Source organism: Cervus elaphus, chromosome 11 (assembly GCF_910594005.1).
Source record: "Cervus elaphus chromosome 11, mCerEla1.1, whole genome shotgun sequence".
NCBI lineage: Eukaryota > Metazoa > Chordata > Mammalia > Artiodactyla > Cervidae > Cervus > Cervus elaphus.
Genome location: NC_057825.1, coordinates 81,792,681 through 81,806,027, shown reverse-complemented (window position 1 = coordinate 81,806,027; position 13,347 = coordinate 81,792,681). Strand labels below are relative to the sequence as shown.

Here is a 13,347-nt window from a genome sequence, read left to right as displayed (position 1 = left end):
TAATTTTCCTAAGACAATTAATTTTCACTAAACTCTGCTCAGTTTGAAATAACATTTTAAAAATAAATATCCAATTAGTATCAGAATCAGTTTCAATTCCATAAAAGTGTGTAATTTTCAAGATTTTCTTTGGTACTAAGAGATATATAAAAATGAATAAGTAAATCCAATTTTAGGAGGTATATTATCATACTAGAGCTTTAAATAGTTTATTTGCAAATATAATTTGCAAATTCAAGAATTTTCCAAACTGGAATATTTAATCCTTATTCTACTTAACAGGTTATACACAATAATCAAACATTTAGTTTAATAAAGAACATTACTAAAAAAAAAAAAAAAAAAAAAAGAACATTACTTTTCAATTAGCATTGAATTTACCTGTAGTGTTTCTCTGCTAACATACGCTATTTGCAGTTCTGAGAGCGGTCCCGTTACTATAAGAGGAGAAAATTAATACAATTAATTTTATTAAAAATTACTCAAAGTGTGTTTTTTCAGTAAAAGACAAAGTTGTAAAAGTTCCACTAAGCAACAGACTTAATATATTTAAATTCTACTGAAATGTAAGCTCCATGAGGGCAGGAATTAAAAAAAGTCTGATATGCTCATTGTATCCCCAGTGTTTAGAACAGTGCCTGGCATGGAAAGGCTACTGAGTAAATATTCGCAGAATGAATAAAACAGTGAAATAGTCAATGAAATTAATTTCCATTTTCATTTTTTACACCTGATCATAATACCTCTTAAATGTTAAAGAAAGCACAGCCAAGATGTCTAACTAGTTTTTATTAAAACTTTTAAAAAAAAATGGACAAGACATGAATTATTGGCTAAGTTAAAAATAATACTTTTCCCCTAAAATTATTTGCTTTATAGATATAAAAGTAACACATGTTCACTATAAAAAATTTCAATCAACAGAGATAGGTCTCTTCCTGATCCAAACCACTATTACTCAATAATAAACAAAATCAACAGTGTGGCCTATCTCTACCAGATGACTTTAAACACAGATGTTTTATATAGCGCAGGTAGGCGGTGCACACACACATAAACATAAATGGAATCATATTACACATACAATTCTGGAACTTGCCTTTTTCACTTATCACGGACATCTTTCCATCTCTCTCTCTCTCTCTATATATATATATTATATACATATAGTTTAATCATAATATTTGAATAGTATTTCCTCTGTGTGCATCTGCTGACTATGAAAAACATTTAAACAGTTTTTTCTTTTTCACTATTAAATCACTTTAGAATATAAGAAGTAAGTTAGGTGGGAGAAACTATTCCAGAAATTGAATTAAATCCCAATGATGAAATCATATACTAGATAGTGATCTCCCACTTACACAAACTTAACCGTTTTGTAAACATGTGTAGCTCAGACTGCTTGTATTTTACAACTGTGGGAGAGAAGAATCTATTTCACTTAGATTCTTTTAGGGACACAAGGCTAAATTTCAGTGTCTGAGGATAAACCATATAGTAACTAATTTCTGTGGCTTATAAGCCTACTCTCATCCAGTAAGAAAGGCCTCCTTGACAAGTCTGTTCCCACAATATGACAAATAAGATAACCTGAAAACCCTGAAAGTAACACGAGGTAAACATTTTAAAATAATTTTTAATAATTTTTAAGCTAAGCTTATAAATAGTAAAAGACTTCCCCAGAAGCCAAAAGCAAAAAGAAAAATGAAAAACAGGATGGTAAAAATGTCAAATATTCTAGCTGTCTCTTAGGAGAAGGCCAATCTTGTATCTAGGGTGTTAGTTTTATCCCCTACATGGGCACAGAAGAAAAGGTTATAGGCTGGCAAAGGAAGAGTTAAAACAAACACCCACATAAAACCAGAATCCTCAAAGGCTACATCCTCATTAAAACGGCAGACAAGCACCAGGAGATGACTAGGGATGTGTCATGGCTTGGGATCTGGACAGGGGAAAAAAATATCTTCCCTTGGAATTCATAAGGCCTCTTTGTCACTGAGGTTTCGAGTTCAAATATATATCGAAAACAACGAGGCCATTGGAGCCCTGGGGAAAAGAATCCAATATTGTTGAAAGGACACACTCTTTAAAGTCATATGGAACTCCCACTGAAGATGATCTCAAAATTATGAAATGAATGAGTAAAAGAATTCAACATAAATGATTTAACAGAGTGTAGAAAGTTGTTAAAGGACAACATCAAACAGAAAGAAAAATGTTCAACGAAAAACAGAGACCAAAAAATCTATTATGTTGCAACAGTATAAAGTTCTAATGTTAGTTCTGCAAAGAAAAGTAAGCAAAAGGAGAGAAGAAGGATTTGCCCCATTGCCCCCAGCCATGTGGTCAAAAATATGTCCATGAATTCTTTGATACAGCCCCCTTAAGAGTTGCAACTTAATTCCCTTCCTGAGTGTGGGCTGGACAAAAATGACTTGCTTCTAAAGAACAAACTGTAACGGTAGTGACAGAATACAACTTCTAAGACTACATCATAAAAAGTTTGTGGCTTCCTCCTGGCTCTTCGGGATCATTTCCTCTGGGAGAAGTCAGTCGCCATCCTATGAAGAGACTCAAGCTGTCCTACGGTGAAATCTACATGGTAAGGAACAGAGACCTCCTGCTAATATTGATGTAAGTGAATCATCTAGAAAGTAAATCCTGCAACCTTAGTCAAGCCTTCAGATGACTACAGTTCCAGACAAGAGTTTGACTACAACTTCATGAGTGACCATGAACCAAAATCACCCATTTTAGCAAACATTTGGGTCTGCCTAAAACCTCCGTAAGACTTTCGATCCACACCAAAAGGCTCTTGGTATTTGTTCATATTTGGTCCTGCCCACAATGTCCTTAAGGCATTTGGCCCATGCTAAAAGATGATTGATATCAGGTCCTGTATAAAACCATGTGGCATGAACCAAATACGCTCACTGCACAGGGCGAAACTGCAAGGACTTTTAGCATGGACCAAATGTCTTACGCATGTTTTGGCCTGTCCTACAAGGCAAATCACCCAATTAAGCTAGTCTTAATTCCTGACCCTTAGTAACTGTGAGATAACAAACGTTTGTTTTAAGACAACGAATTTTAAGATCATTGTTGCACAGCAACAGATAACTAATATGGTTCACCTTTCAAGAAGATTTAAATTTAAGAAAATCATACTGAGTAGATGATGGAATTAAGGACAGTAAGAAAAAATATAAAAATTCACTTAATGGTACTTTAGAAATAAACAGAAATAATTTTTTAAAAGCAGCTTTAATAAAAAAAATTGCATAATGAATCAAAATATAATTTGTATATGCCAGCAAAGAAACAAACAAAAACACCATAAGCACTGTGGTTATTAGAAAAGTAGAACATCTCTTTGACCAAACAAGGTAATCCAGGATATTTTATACTACTCCCGAAGGAATGACAAAATGATGAGAGAGAGAGAGGAGAGGAGGAGACAGACAGACACACACAGAGAAATGGAAGTACACGTTTTATACGGTTATGTAAGTAGACAGCACTGTAGACCACAGCCAAAGAGAAGTATACATTGCCATGAGGAGGCTATTTGGTAGAAACCTAGGTGAAATCAAAGGAGTGAATGCAGAGAAAGAGGCTTTGGAGCTGTGTATAAGCATGTATATTCTCTCTCAGTATGTACGTCTGACAGCACCCAAGTTAATACAAAATTATTTCTTCCATAGATTCTTCATAAACAAATCAGTACCAACAATTCATATTACTATGTTATTTCCATCAGAAGGTTGATATGGAAAGATAACATGACAACCTATTTCTGTAAAAATCGGCTTTCTTGCTTCCTAATGAAGAAAGAAGAATCAGACATCTAAGACCAATCATACATATCTGATTAAATTATGAAGCAATCTAAGACTAAAAAATAAATATGCTTCAAAAAACTAAAGATATAAAAGAATGGATGAAAAGTTACAAGAAAAGAATAAGACAAAGAACTGAAGGAGACCTGAAACAGAATCAATTTTTGGAAATGAAAAACACAGTCACCAAAAATTAAAACCCAATGGATGTACTTATCACATGTGTACAATCAGTGAACTGGAAGACGGCTATGAGTATCCTCAGTGTTCTGAGGGACTAAAGACAGGAAAATATGAAGGTGACTTTAAGAGACATGGAATGGAAATTCTAGAAGGAACAATCAGAGAAACTGAAGGAGAAACTATTTGAAGAGACAGTAATTAGCCATTGTCAGATGTGATAAAAGAACTAAAATCTCATAGGTAAGCACTTTAAGTTTCAAGCAGGAAAAGTAATCTACATTTAGATAATAGAAACACCAGAAATGAAGAGAAAAATCTTAAAAGTAATTAGAAAGAAAGGAAGATTACCTGCAAAGGATCAATAGTTAGCAGAAGGTACCAACAACTACAGAAACTAGAAGACAATGCTCCAGTATCTTTGAAATGCTGACAGAGAACATCCGTCAGTGGAGAAAATGTGCCTATGTCTACTTAATCTTATCATTTAAGAATGAGGATCAAAGACTGAGTTTACCACCAGGAGACGTAGCTAAAAAAAACTTTAGAAAGAAGGAAATTAAATCAGTAAGTATGGAAACCATAGTAGAGAAATTAGTCCAAATGAAGGCAATAAAAAGGGAAAATAGCTTTTAATATAACAAACTTCCAGAAACACTATGGTCTGTAATGCAAAATGGTGCCAAATATTTTTCAATTTTCACTGAACCTTTGAAATCAAAATGCTATTAATAAAAAGGAAAAAATTCTCAAATAGAATAGCCACCCTTAATAAAAAATATTCTCAGAAAATAATTAACTTTTCATAAAGCAGAAATACTCAATATTCTCATGTTTTTCCTTCTGGCCTTTTTTTTTTTTTTTTTTTAAAGGTCCCTGACCAGGGATCGAACCCATGCCCCTTGCAGTAGAAGCAATGAGTCTCAGCCACTAGACTACCTGTAAGTCCCTCCTTCTGGCTTTCAAGGCTCTGGATCCGATCCCAGATATACCCAGACAGTGAGAGTGATCTCGAATCACACCTTCATGTCACTGTGCTGCTGCTTTACCCCCAGGAGCGTACATCTATCTCTTCCTTGTACTCAAAGTTCACCGATCTTTTAAAGACCAATTTAAAGCCCACTTTTTTCATTACGCCTTCTAAACACTTCTGGAAAATCTATCATTTCCTGTTTCCTATTCCAACTGAACTAACTATGTATAAAATGCCTTCTTTAGTATTAGCAAATAATTCCACTGCATGCAGCTTTCTAACTTAGAAAGCAAATGCTCCTTTCGCCTGTATATATCTTAAATTTCCTTATGTATCCATACAGTATAATGATAAAACATACTTTCCACAAAATATTGATGTTTAGTATAGTAAATAACTGTATTTTAAGAAATTCTACTTAATCTCTTTAACATATAACTTTGGTCTTACCATGATAAATATCCTGTAAGGAACCACCTCCGCAAAACTCCATGCAAATCCAAAGTTTATCTCGCCTATAAAAAGAAAATAAGCATTATCACATTTTCATGATTAAAACTACTTGAAGTAACAAGTATTTGAAGGCTGTATGTTAATACTTTGAAAAACCACATAAATGCAATGTGCTATTTAAGAGAGAAGCTAATCTCTATGAGTAAACGAATCTTCGATACTTATGTGCTACCGTAACTCAACCTAAGGTTTTAATTCTTAAAATACACCTTTTGCAGGATATAAAGATGTCATCCAGCACATTCAAATGAGAGAAAATGTCCCTTTAGTTAAAAACTTCCCTTCCATCAGTTATCCATCTACCTTATGACTGTATTATAAAAGTTAAATGCTAATTAGAACGTTCATACCAAAAATCATATAGATGATTTATCACATAGAATAGCAATACATCTTAAGCTACATCACTTTGATGGCGCTCTTATCAACAAAATAGACAAAGTGTAAATTTTACCCTCATATCTAGACTCAACAAAGATCTTTCCAAAATAACCTTTGTTAAAAATTTATGACTTAGAGCAAAAGAAAAAAAAAACTATCACTCACTTGTCTTTAGCAGCATTTCTCTTTCACATTTACATTATAAGACAGCATAATCATAAGTCACAGGAGAAATAATTAGCAAAGAAATAATTGCTTATTCCTTTGTTCATTCCTTTGTTGAATCATTCATTACATCTCAAAATGTACCAGGAAATGTACTATTCTTGGGGGTCAGAGATGCAATAGAAAGTCTCTGAATTCAGCAAGCACAGTCTAACACAGAAGATTCTGTCTTCATAATATGTCTGTCTCTCTCACCCCTGTATCAATAGTGCCTAGGTATCCAGCAAATGAGTATTTATTCTATAAATGAACGAATGCATGAGTGATTGAAAGAATAAACAGACTGATTAGATCCAGGGTCGGCAAACTATGGCCAGTGGGCCAAATCTAACCTGCTGCCTGATTCTGCATAGACCAGGAATTATGAATGGTTTTCATATTTTTAAATGGTTGGGGGAGGGTTGTCAAAAGAAGAATGTTTCTTGAATGATGTGAAATTCAAATTTTAGTATCCGTGTAAAGTTTTATTGGAACATAGTCAAACGTCTTCACTTACATATTATCTGTGACTGTTTTTTGTACTTAAAGCAAAGGTGAGCTATTGTGCTAGAGAGAAACACACAAAATCCACAAAACCTAAAGCGTTTACTATATGGTCATTTGCAGAAAAGTTCTGGTGACCCTTGGACAGGATTATAGTTTGACTGATGCACAATCTGGCCATGTATAAGTTCTGCAAGAACCCAGAGGTAAAATAACTAGCAAAGGTTAAGGGATATTTAAGGGAGGAAAAAACGTTTGAGGTGGGTCTTGAAGGTAAAGTAGGAACTCACTGCCAAGAGACATGGAAAAGGTCTGTGCAAAAGAATGAAAATCTGAAAGAAGACCCACATTTGAGAGACAGGATGATTTAGCATGAGCTGAACTCAGGCTACCTGAAGAGAGAGTGCAAGACATGAAGCCAGAAGGGGCTGAGGTCGTCCTGTAAAACGACGGTCTGTTCGTGGACGCCGCGGTTTAGTTACCTTCATCTGGATGGTCTCCAGCGTGTCAGTGTCTCCGAAAACGCGGCACCCAGAGTTAAGTACTGTTCGGAGTAGTGCACGTGAGAAGTGAAAGTCGCTCAGTTGTGTCTGACTCTTTGTGACCCCACGGACTGTACAGTCCACGGAATTCTCCAGGCCAGAACACTGGGGTGGGAAGCCTTTTCCTTCTCCAGGGGATCTTCCCAGCCCAGGTCTCCCACATTGCAGGCAGATTCTTTACCAGCTGGGCCACAAGGGAAGCCGTCAGAGCAGTACACGACCAGCATACTAACAAGAGGAGCTGCTGTCGGGAGTGGACTCGTGTGGCAGTGCTGGTGTGACGAAGCAGGCCTGAGGGTGAGCTGACTTGGCTGGGTGCGATGGACCACGCACCATGTAACCGGCGAACACAAACTGTTAAGAGTGTGGTCAGCACACAAGAGTACAAGCGGCCATGATTCTACAAAGCTGAGGAGAGTGGAGCCAGCGAAAGGAATCAGGAGCTCACACTCACAGGCGGTCCCCGCACAGTGAAACGGACAGGGCAGCTGACGGTGAAATGGGACCTGGCTGGGCTTCTCAGGGGGCTCAGGGGCAAAGAACCCACCTGCCAGTGCAGGACACGTGGGTTTGATCCCTGGGCTGGGAAGATCCCCTGGAGAAGGGAATGGCAACCTACTCCAGTATTCTTGCCTGAGAAAGCCCATGGACAGAGGAGCCTAGCAGGTTACAGTCCATGGGGTCACAAAGAATCAGACACGACTTAGCGACTAAACAACAAGAAGTGAGGTTACTAATGAGCTTCAGTGACATGAAGAGCACTCTAAATATACTGCTCTGAATTACCACCTGGCACCTCTCTGCACCTTTGCTTGCACAGAGAGGTATAAGACTCAGGCAAGTCCATCAACCAATATTCTCTGAAATGATGCTTAGACTATAATTCAAGATGTATGATGGAGGATTTCATAGCCTGATCTCTCTAGACAGAATCCTTTCTTTAGGACAATGGTTCTCAAAGTATGGTCTGGGGCCCTCTAAGAGTGCCAGAGATCCTTTCAGCGGGTCAGCAAGGTTAAACCCATTTTCATAACAACACTAAAAATTACTTGCCCTTTGCACTCTCTCTTGAGAATACAGTGGAGTTTTCCAGAGGCTGCAGAAGTGAGATGATGATGTCAGTCCCCTGATGGCTATTGGAATATATCCTTATGTATTCTTATTTCAAATGCTTCTCAATTTTATTTCTAATATAGTAAGTATCAATAGATATGACCCATAGAAACCAAAGCTCTTTGGGGTACTCAATAATTTTTAAGAGTGCAGAAAAAAATGAGCTTTCAGACCAAAATGTTTTGAGAACTATGGCTCTAAAATATTTTTGCATCTGCTGCACATGAATCTGATGTAAAATTCCTGTTGCAAGTGATTATGCAAACAGGCAGCAGGGACTCCTCACATCTTACAAAAACTGGCTGAATGGTTGTTCTGGGATCTGCTTAGGATAAACAGAAATAATATGTAAACTGCTTAGTAAAGGACCTGGAATTTAATAAGTCCAATAAATATTAAGGCATTTCTACTCTTTTTCTTATATTTCATCTTGTTGGGCAGTTATTTACACTGCTTACATTGCTCCTAGAACTCAGAGGAGGTGTAAATAGATAAAACTGCCCTTTTCTAAGAGGAAAAAAAAAAAAATAGAAGAGAGATGGGATTGATTTGATGCAACTTCTTACTAAAGTGGTGTTAATCACCACTTCCTTCTTTTAAGTGCTAATTATGTGATTAATTATCTTATATGCTTGTTGGGGACAGATGACTGACAACAAGTTTAATGGTCTATATTTTCTAGAAATCACCTTTTCCTTTCCAAATTGGTCAACGCTGATCACTGACCTTTTGACATCTCTCCTATTCGTCAAAAGGCACTCACTGACAGTGGATGACAATCATGTCTGCTATATTTTCAGTATAGTAATGAGATATATACTTTATATAAATCTAAAACGGCTTAGATTCATGTAAAGTGTCTAGTATTCTGTAATTATCCACTCATCTATCTGTGCTTCAATTCCTTCTTAATAATGCTTTTCCTACCCTGCTACTTTGAAAACAATTCTCCTTTAGTAAAGAAAATGGATGTAGGAAATGAGTTCTCTGCTTTTTAACATATTTCAGTATTATACCATCCTCTCCTTGAAGTTGGTCTACTCCCTTGCCTACCTTGCTTAAAAGTACAATTTTCTCTTCATTCTATGTGAAATGACTTTCCAACTTACAGACTGAGGAAAAAAATTGTAATAATACATTTAATATTTTACTTTTCAAGATGTCTAAAATACTTCACCTTTATAATGCTCTATTTAGTTAACTCTGCTATTATAAAAAATGGTTGAATATTCTGAGTTTATTAGAAAAATGACTTCCATCTGTTCCATGAATGTCTCTCTTGTGATAGTGAATCTTCATTTGCTTTTGGTCATTCACCAAGCCATCTGTCTAACAGGAAAGAACTTGAATCACATTAGCCCACTTTATGCAGGCCAATAAATTATAAAATCTTTGTCCCTGGGTATTTGGGACTGAAATACAATTAATCACTGAGGTAAACATATGTGTCTCTTAATTCCCTGACTCAACAAATCCTTAGAATTCTTCTTTCTTATTCTCTAAAATCACTGTTCTATTTGACAAGGAATAGAAAAATAAGTAGGGGGGAAATTCACTATTCTCACCTTCTAGTTCAGTGTTTACTAGAGTATATATTTCATTGAGGAGTTTATCACTTCTATCAAAAAAAAGCACCTTTTAAACCTTTCCACCCTAACTGAACAAACTAAGCACAATTATTTATATATTTTGCCCAAATATAACAATGTTTCAAAAGAGAAATAAAACGTGAGCATGATCACCAAGGATAAACAGCTACTGAATGTCTGCTCCGAACCGGCACATCAAGTTACTCCTCCCACCCCATGTGAAAAATATAAAGTTCACTAACTGTTGGGTGTTTTAATTTAGCATAACTTATCTTAATGGAAGCTGAATTTAAAATGTTTTGGTTCATTTTCAAACATACGCAAAAAAATGACTGCCTTCCAAAAAGGTGTATGGAACCCATCCATCTGCTTCCCCTTTAACAATGAGGGGTAGCTATGGATTCAGGGGATACAGGGTGACCTACTTCTCTGTAACTCTACCTAACATGCCCCAGTTCGGCACAGTATCTGACCAAGAACGGATCCTAGGACAGCAGCTCTACATGAAGCATGCTCCCTCAAAATTAACTGCTGAACAGTGAAATGAGTTTTAGAAATGTCACATATTAGCCTTCTCTTGGAAATTAACAATGCCACTGATATTTAAAGGGCTCTGAGAAAACCAGTGGGGTTGGGGGGTACGGAGTACAAGGAGAAATGGAAGGAGGAGATGGAAAGGGAGGAAAGGGAGGAAAAGGTGGGGAAACGAGGACGAAGAGAAGAAAAGGGGGAGGAAGGGAGACAGAAAAAGCTGGGAAGGGTATGAAGGGAGAGGAGGAGCAGGAAGGAGAACAAGCAGAGCAGAAGGGGAGAGGGAAGATAAAGAGAAAGAGGAAATACAAATTCTCTGATTTGCTTCGCCCCCAAACTATTTTTTCCATAAACCCACATATGAGCACCCCTCAAAACAAATGTTCAGTAGAAATACCCCAGCAAAACTGGTGTAAGAAAGTACCTTGTAAGGTAGTTCCATCAAATCTCTCACTTAAAGAAGACCATTAGGGATAACCTGGTGAAATTCGAATGAAGTATCTTAGTTTAACTGATAGTTTTGTATTAATGCTAATTTCTTAGCATTAGTGTGTGTGCTAAGTCGCTTCAGTCGTGTCTGACTCTGTGACCCCGTGGACTGTAGCCTGCCAGGTTCCTCTGTCTCATTCTCCAGGTAAGAATACTGGAGTGGGTTGCCATGTCCTGCTCTAAAAAACAGAGTAACTAGGTATAAATTAAAATGACTTAACTGTAATTTTAATTTTCATAGTGTGAATATTCAAAAAGGCATTTTTAGTTAAGATTCTGTGGTTTCCCTGGCAAGTCCTCTCTCTGGCTCTAGAAAAGAAATTTCTTCCACTTTCTGTATAACTCAAGAGACTACCATCTCTTTCTTTGGATTACTGTAATAAATATACTGTATAAAATTAACTGACTCCTCGTCTCAATCTCCTACACTCCAAGTCCTTCCCTCAGAGATAGAATATACTATCTCTGAGTTAAAGCCTTCCAACAAGTATGCTCTACACTTACAGCTCCTAATTAAGGCATATAAGGTTTCTTTCTTTGCTTAAATCTCCTCAGCCTTACTTTCTGAACTACACCCTTTCCCCTTAAGCTTTAATGTGAGATTATTTGCTGTCACCTGAACACTTCATGATTTTTTCATGCATGTATTTCCTTTGTCAGAAATTATAATCTTCTATACACATGCACACACCACAGTAAATGCTTACTAACCCTTTAACACCATTTGGGAATCATATCATTCAAAGAGCTCTCTCTGATTTGCTTTGGCAAAATCAGATACTCTACAATCTTTACCACTTTGTAACTGATATCAAATGATTATTGTACCTAACATATTGCGTGCTAAGCCCCTTCAGTCATGTCCGACTCTTTGCGACCCAATAGTCTGTAGCCTGCCAGCCTCCTCTTGTCCATGGGATTTTTCAGGCAAAAATACTGGAGTGGGTTGTCACGCCCTTCTCCAGGGGCTCTTCCTAACCCCGGGATTGAACCCCGGTCTCTCACGTCTCCTGCACTGGCAGGCAGGTTCTTTACCACTAGCGCCACCTGGAGGGCCCCACCTAGCATATCATGTTGCAATTATTTGCTCATGTTTGTTTTTTCCATTGGCTAATAAGCTCCTTAAAGGCGAGGGCTGTTTTATCTATCTTAACATCTCCAGAAATCAATACAGCACTCCAGACATGCTAAGAAATAATATAAAAACACTTTGTAAGTGGTGGTGATTTATAAGTATATTATTACTGTAAATTAAATTATGTTCAAGTACTCTGGATTTCAAAGGTTTAAAATATCTCATCATCTAAATAAAATTGTTTTTACAATTTTGGCTCTGATCTTCCAAAGGCTTATCTTTTGAGGAGCACTTGCTGTTATTCAAAGGATATGCTGGGCTAAGGAAAGCTTAGAAGCAATGTGAAGTCAAAATCATAATTTGCTTAAAAGAAGCAATAGTTAAAAGAAGCTTAAAAGAAGTTCTTCTGGGAATAAAGAATAGGCCTATAGTGATTTAAATCTGTTGTTTTATAAATATATACACAGAAATACACATATAATGTATATATATGAACCAGGACTATTTACTTTAAATTTCCAAAGAAATGTTTTATATATTCAGCTCTTACTACATAGTATGCATAATTAGGCACTCAATAAACACAGGCTTTAAAAAAATTTTTTTTTAATTTTATATTGGAGCATAGTTAATTAGTTATGCATTAGCTTCAGGTGTAGAGCACAGTGATTCAGCTATACATATATATATATTTATTTAATGAACATGAATCTGAGCAAACTCTGGGAGACAGTGGATAGGGAAGTCTGGCGTGCTTCAGTCCACAGGGTTATAAAGAATCGGACATGACTCAGTGACTGAAAAACAACAATAACAATTCTTTTTCAAATTCTTTTCCCATTTATGCTATCACGGAATACTGAGTCAAGTTCCATGTGTTTTATAGTAGGTCCTTGTTGGAATAAACACAGGCTTTTAAAGATATTGAAGAGCAAATAAGGAAGGCACCACCAAGAATATTAGATTCCTGTCTTTCAGGAGGCTCAGTCTTGAGATTTCCTTGGGAAGTGATCATAGCTCACTATGATCCTGTTATAAAATATGCTTCTGAAATTAATTATATGCTGGTCATCTATTCAGTAAATTCAAGGGTTAAGTCTAATTTTCTGGAGGGGAAATTAATTAACAAACTAAATTAGTTAAATTTCCTCAATTTTTGGCCTAAATTTGTTACACTAGGCTACAATGGCAACAAGATAGAAGAAAGTCACTAAGAACAATATACATTTTGGAGGGCCTGTATCAAGTTCAAACAAACAAGTTCCTTGCCTTCTGTAAAATCATTCAGTAATGAGAAAGAATCCAAGAAGCCACGTTTCCTTGGAGACTAAATCTGCCCTTTCTGGACTATGTAATACCTACACCTAAAAGAACGCTGGCTAGGGATCTGCAAAGCCAGGTTTAAATCCCA

The 13,347-nt window shown here is 36.5% G+C and overlaps 1 protein-coding gene across 4 annotated transcripts in view; it reads right to left on the bottom strand.

Annotated features, from left to right (window-relative positions):
* The window catches only part of MAP4K3 (mitogen-activated protein kinase kinase kinase kinase 3), a 179,148-nt gene that overhangs the window by 77,936 nt on the left and 87,865 nt on the right, over positions 1-13,347 (bottom strand). For all 4 annotated transcript variants that reach the window (XM_043918177.1, XM_043918179.1, XM_043918178.1 and 1 more), the window contains exons 4-5: positions 5,446-5,510; positions 382-437 (exon numbers count right to left, since the gene is read on the bottom strand). In XM_043918177.1, the coding sequence (XP_043774112.1) occupies positions 382-437; positions 5,446-5,510 (121 nt within the window). The remainder of the gene's footprint in view (positions 1-381; positions 438-5,445; positions 5,511-13,347) is intronic.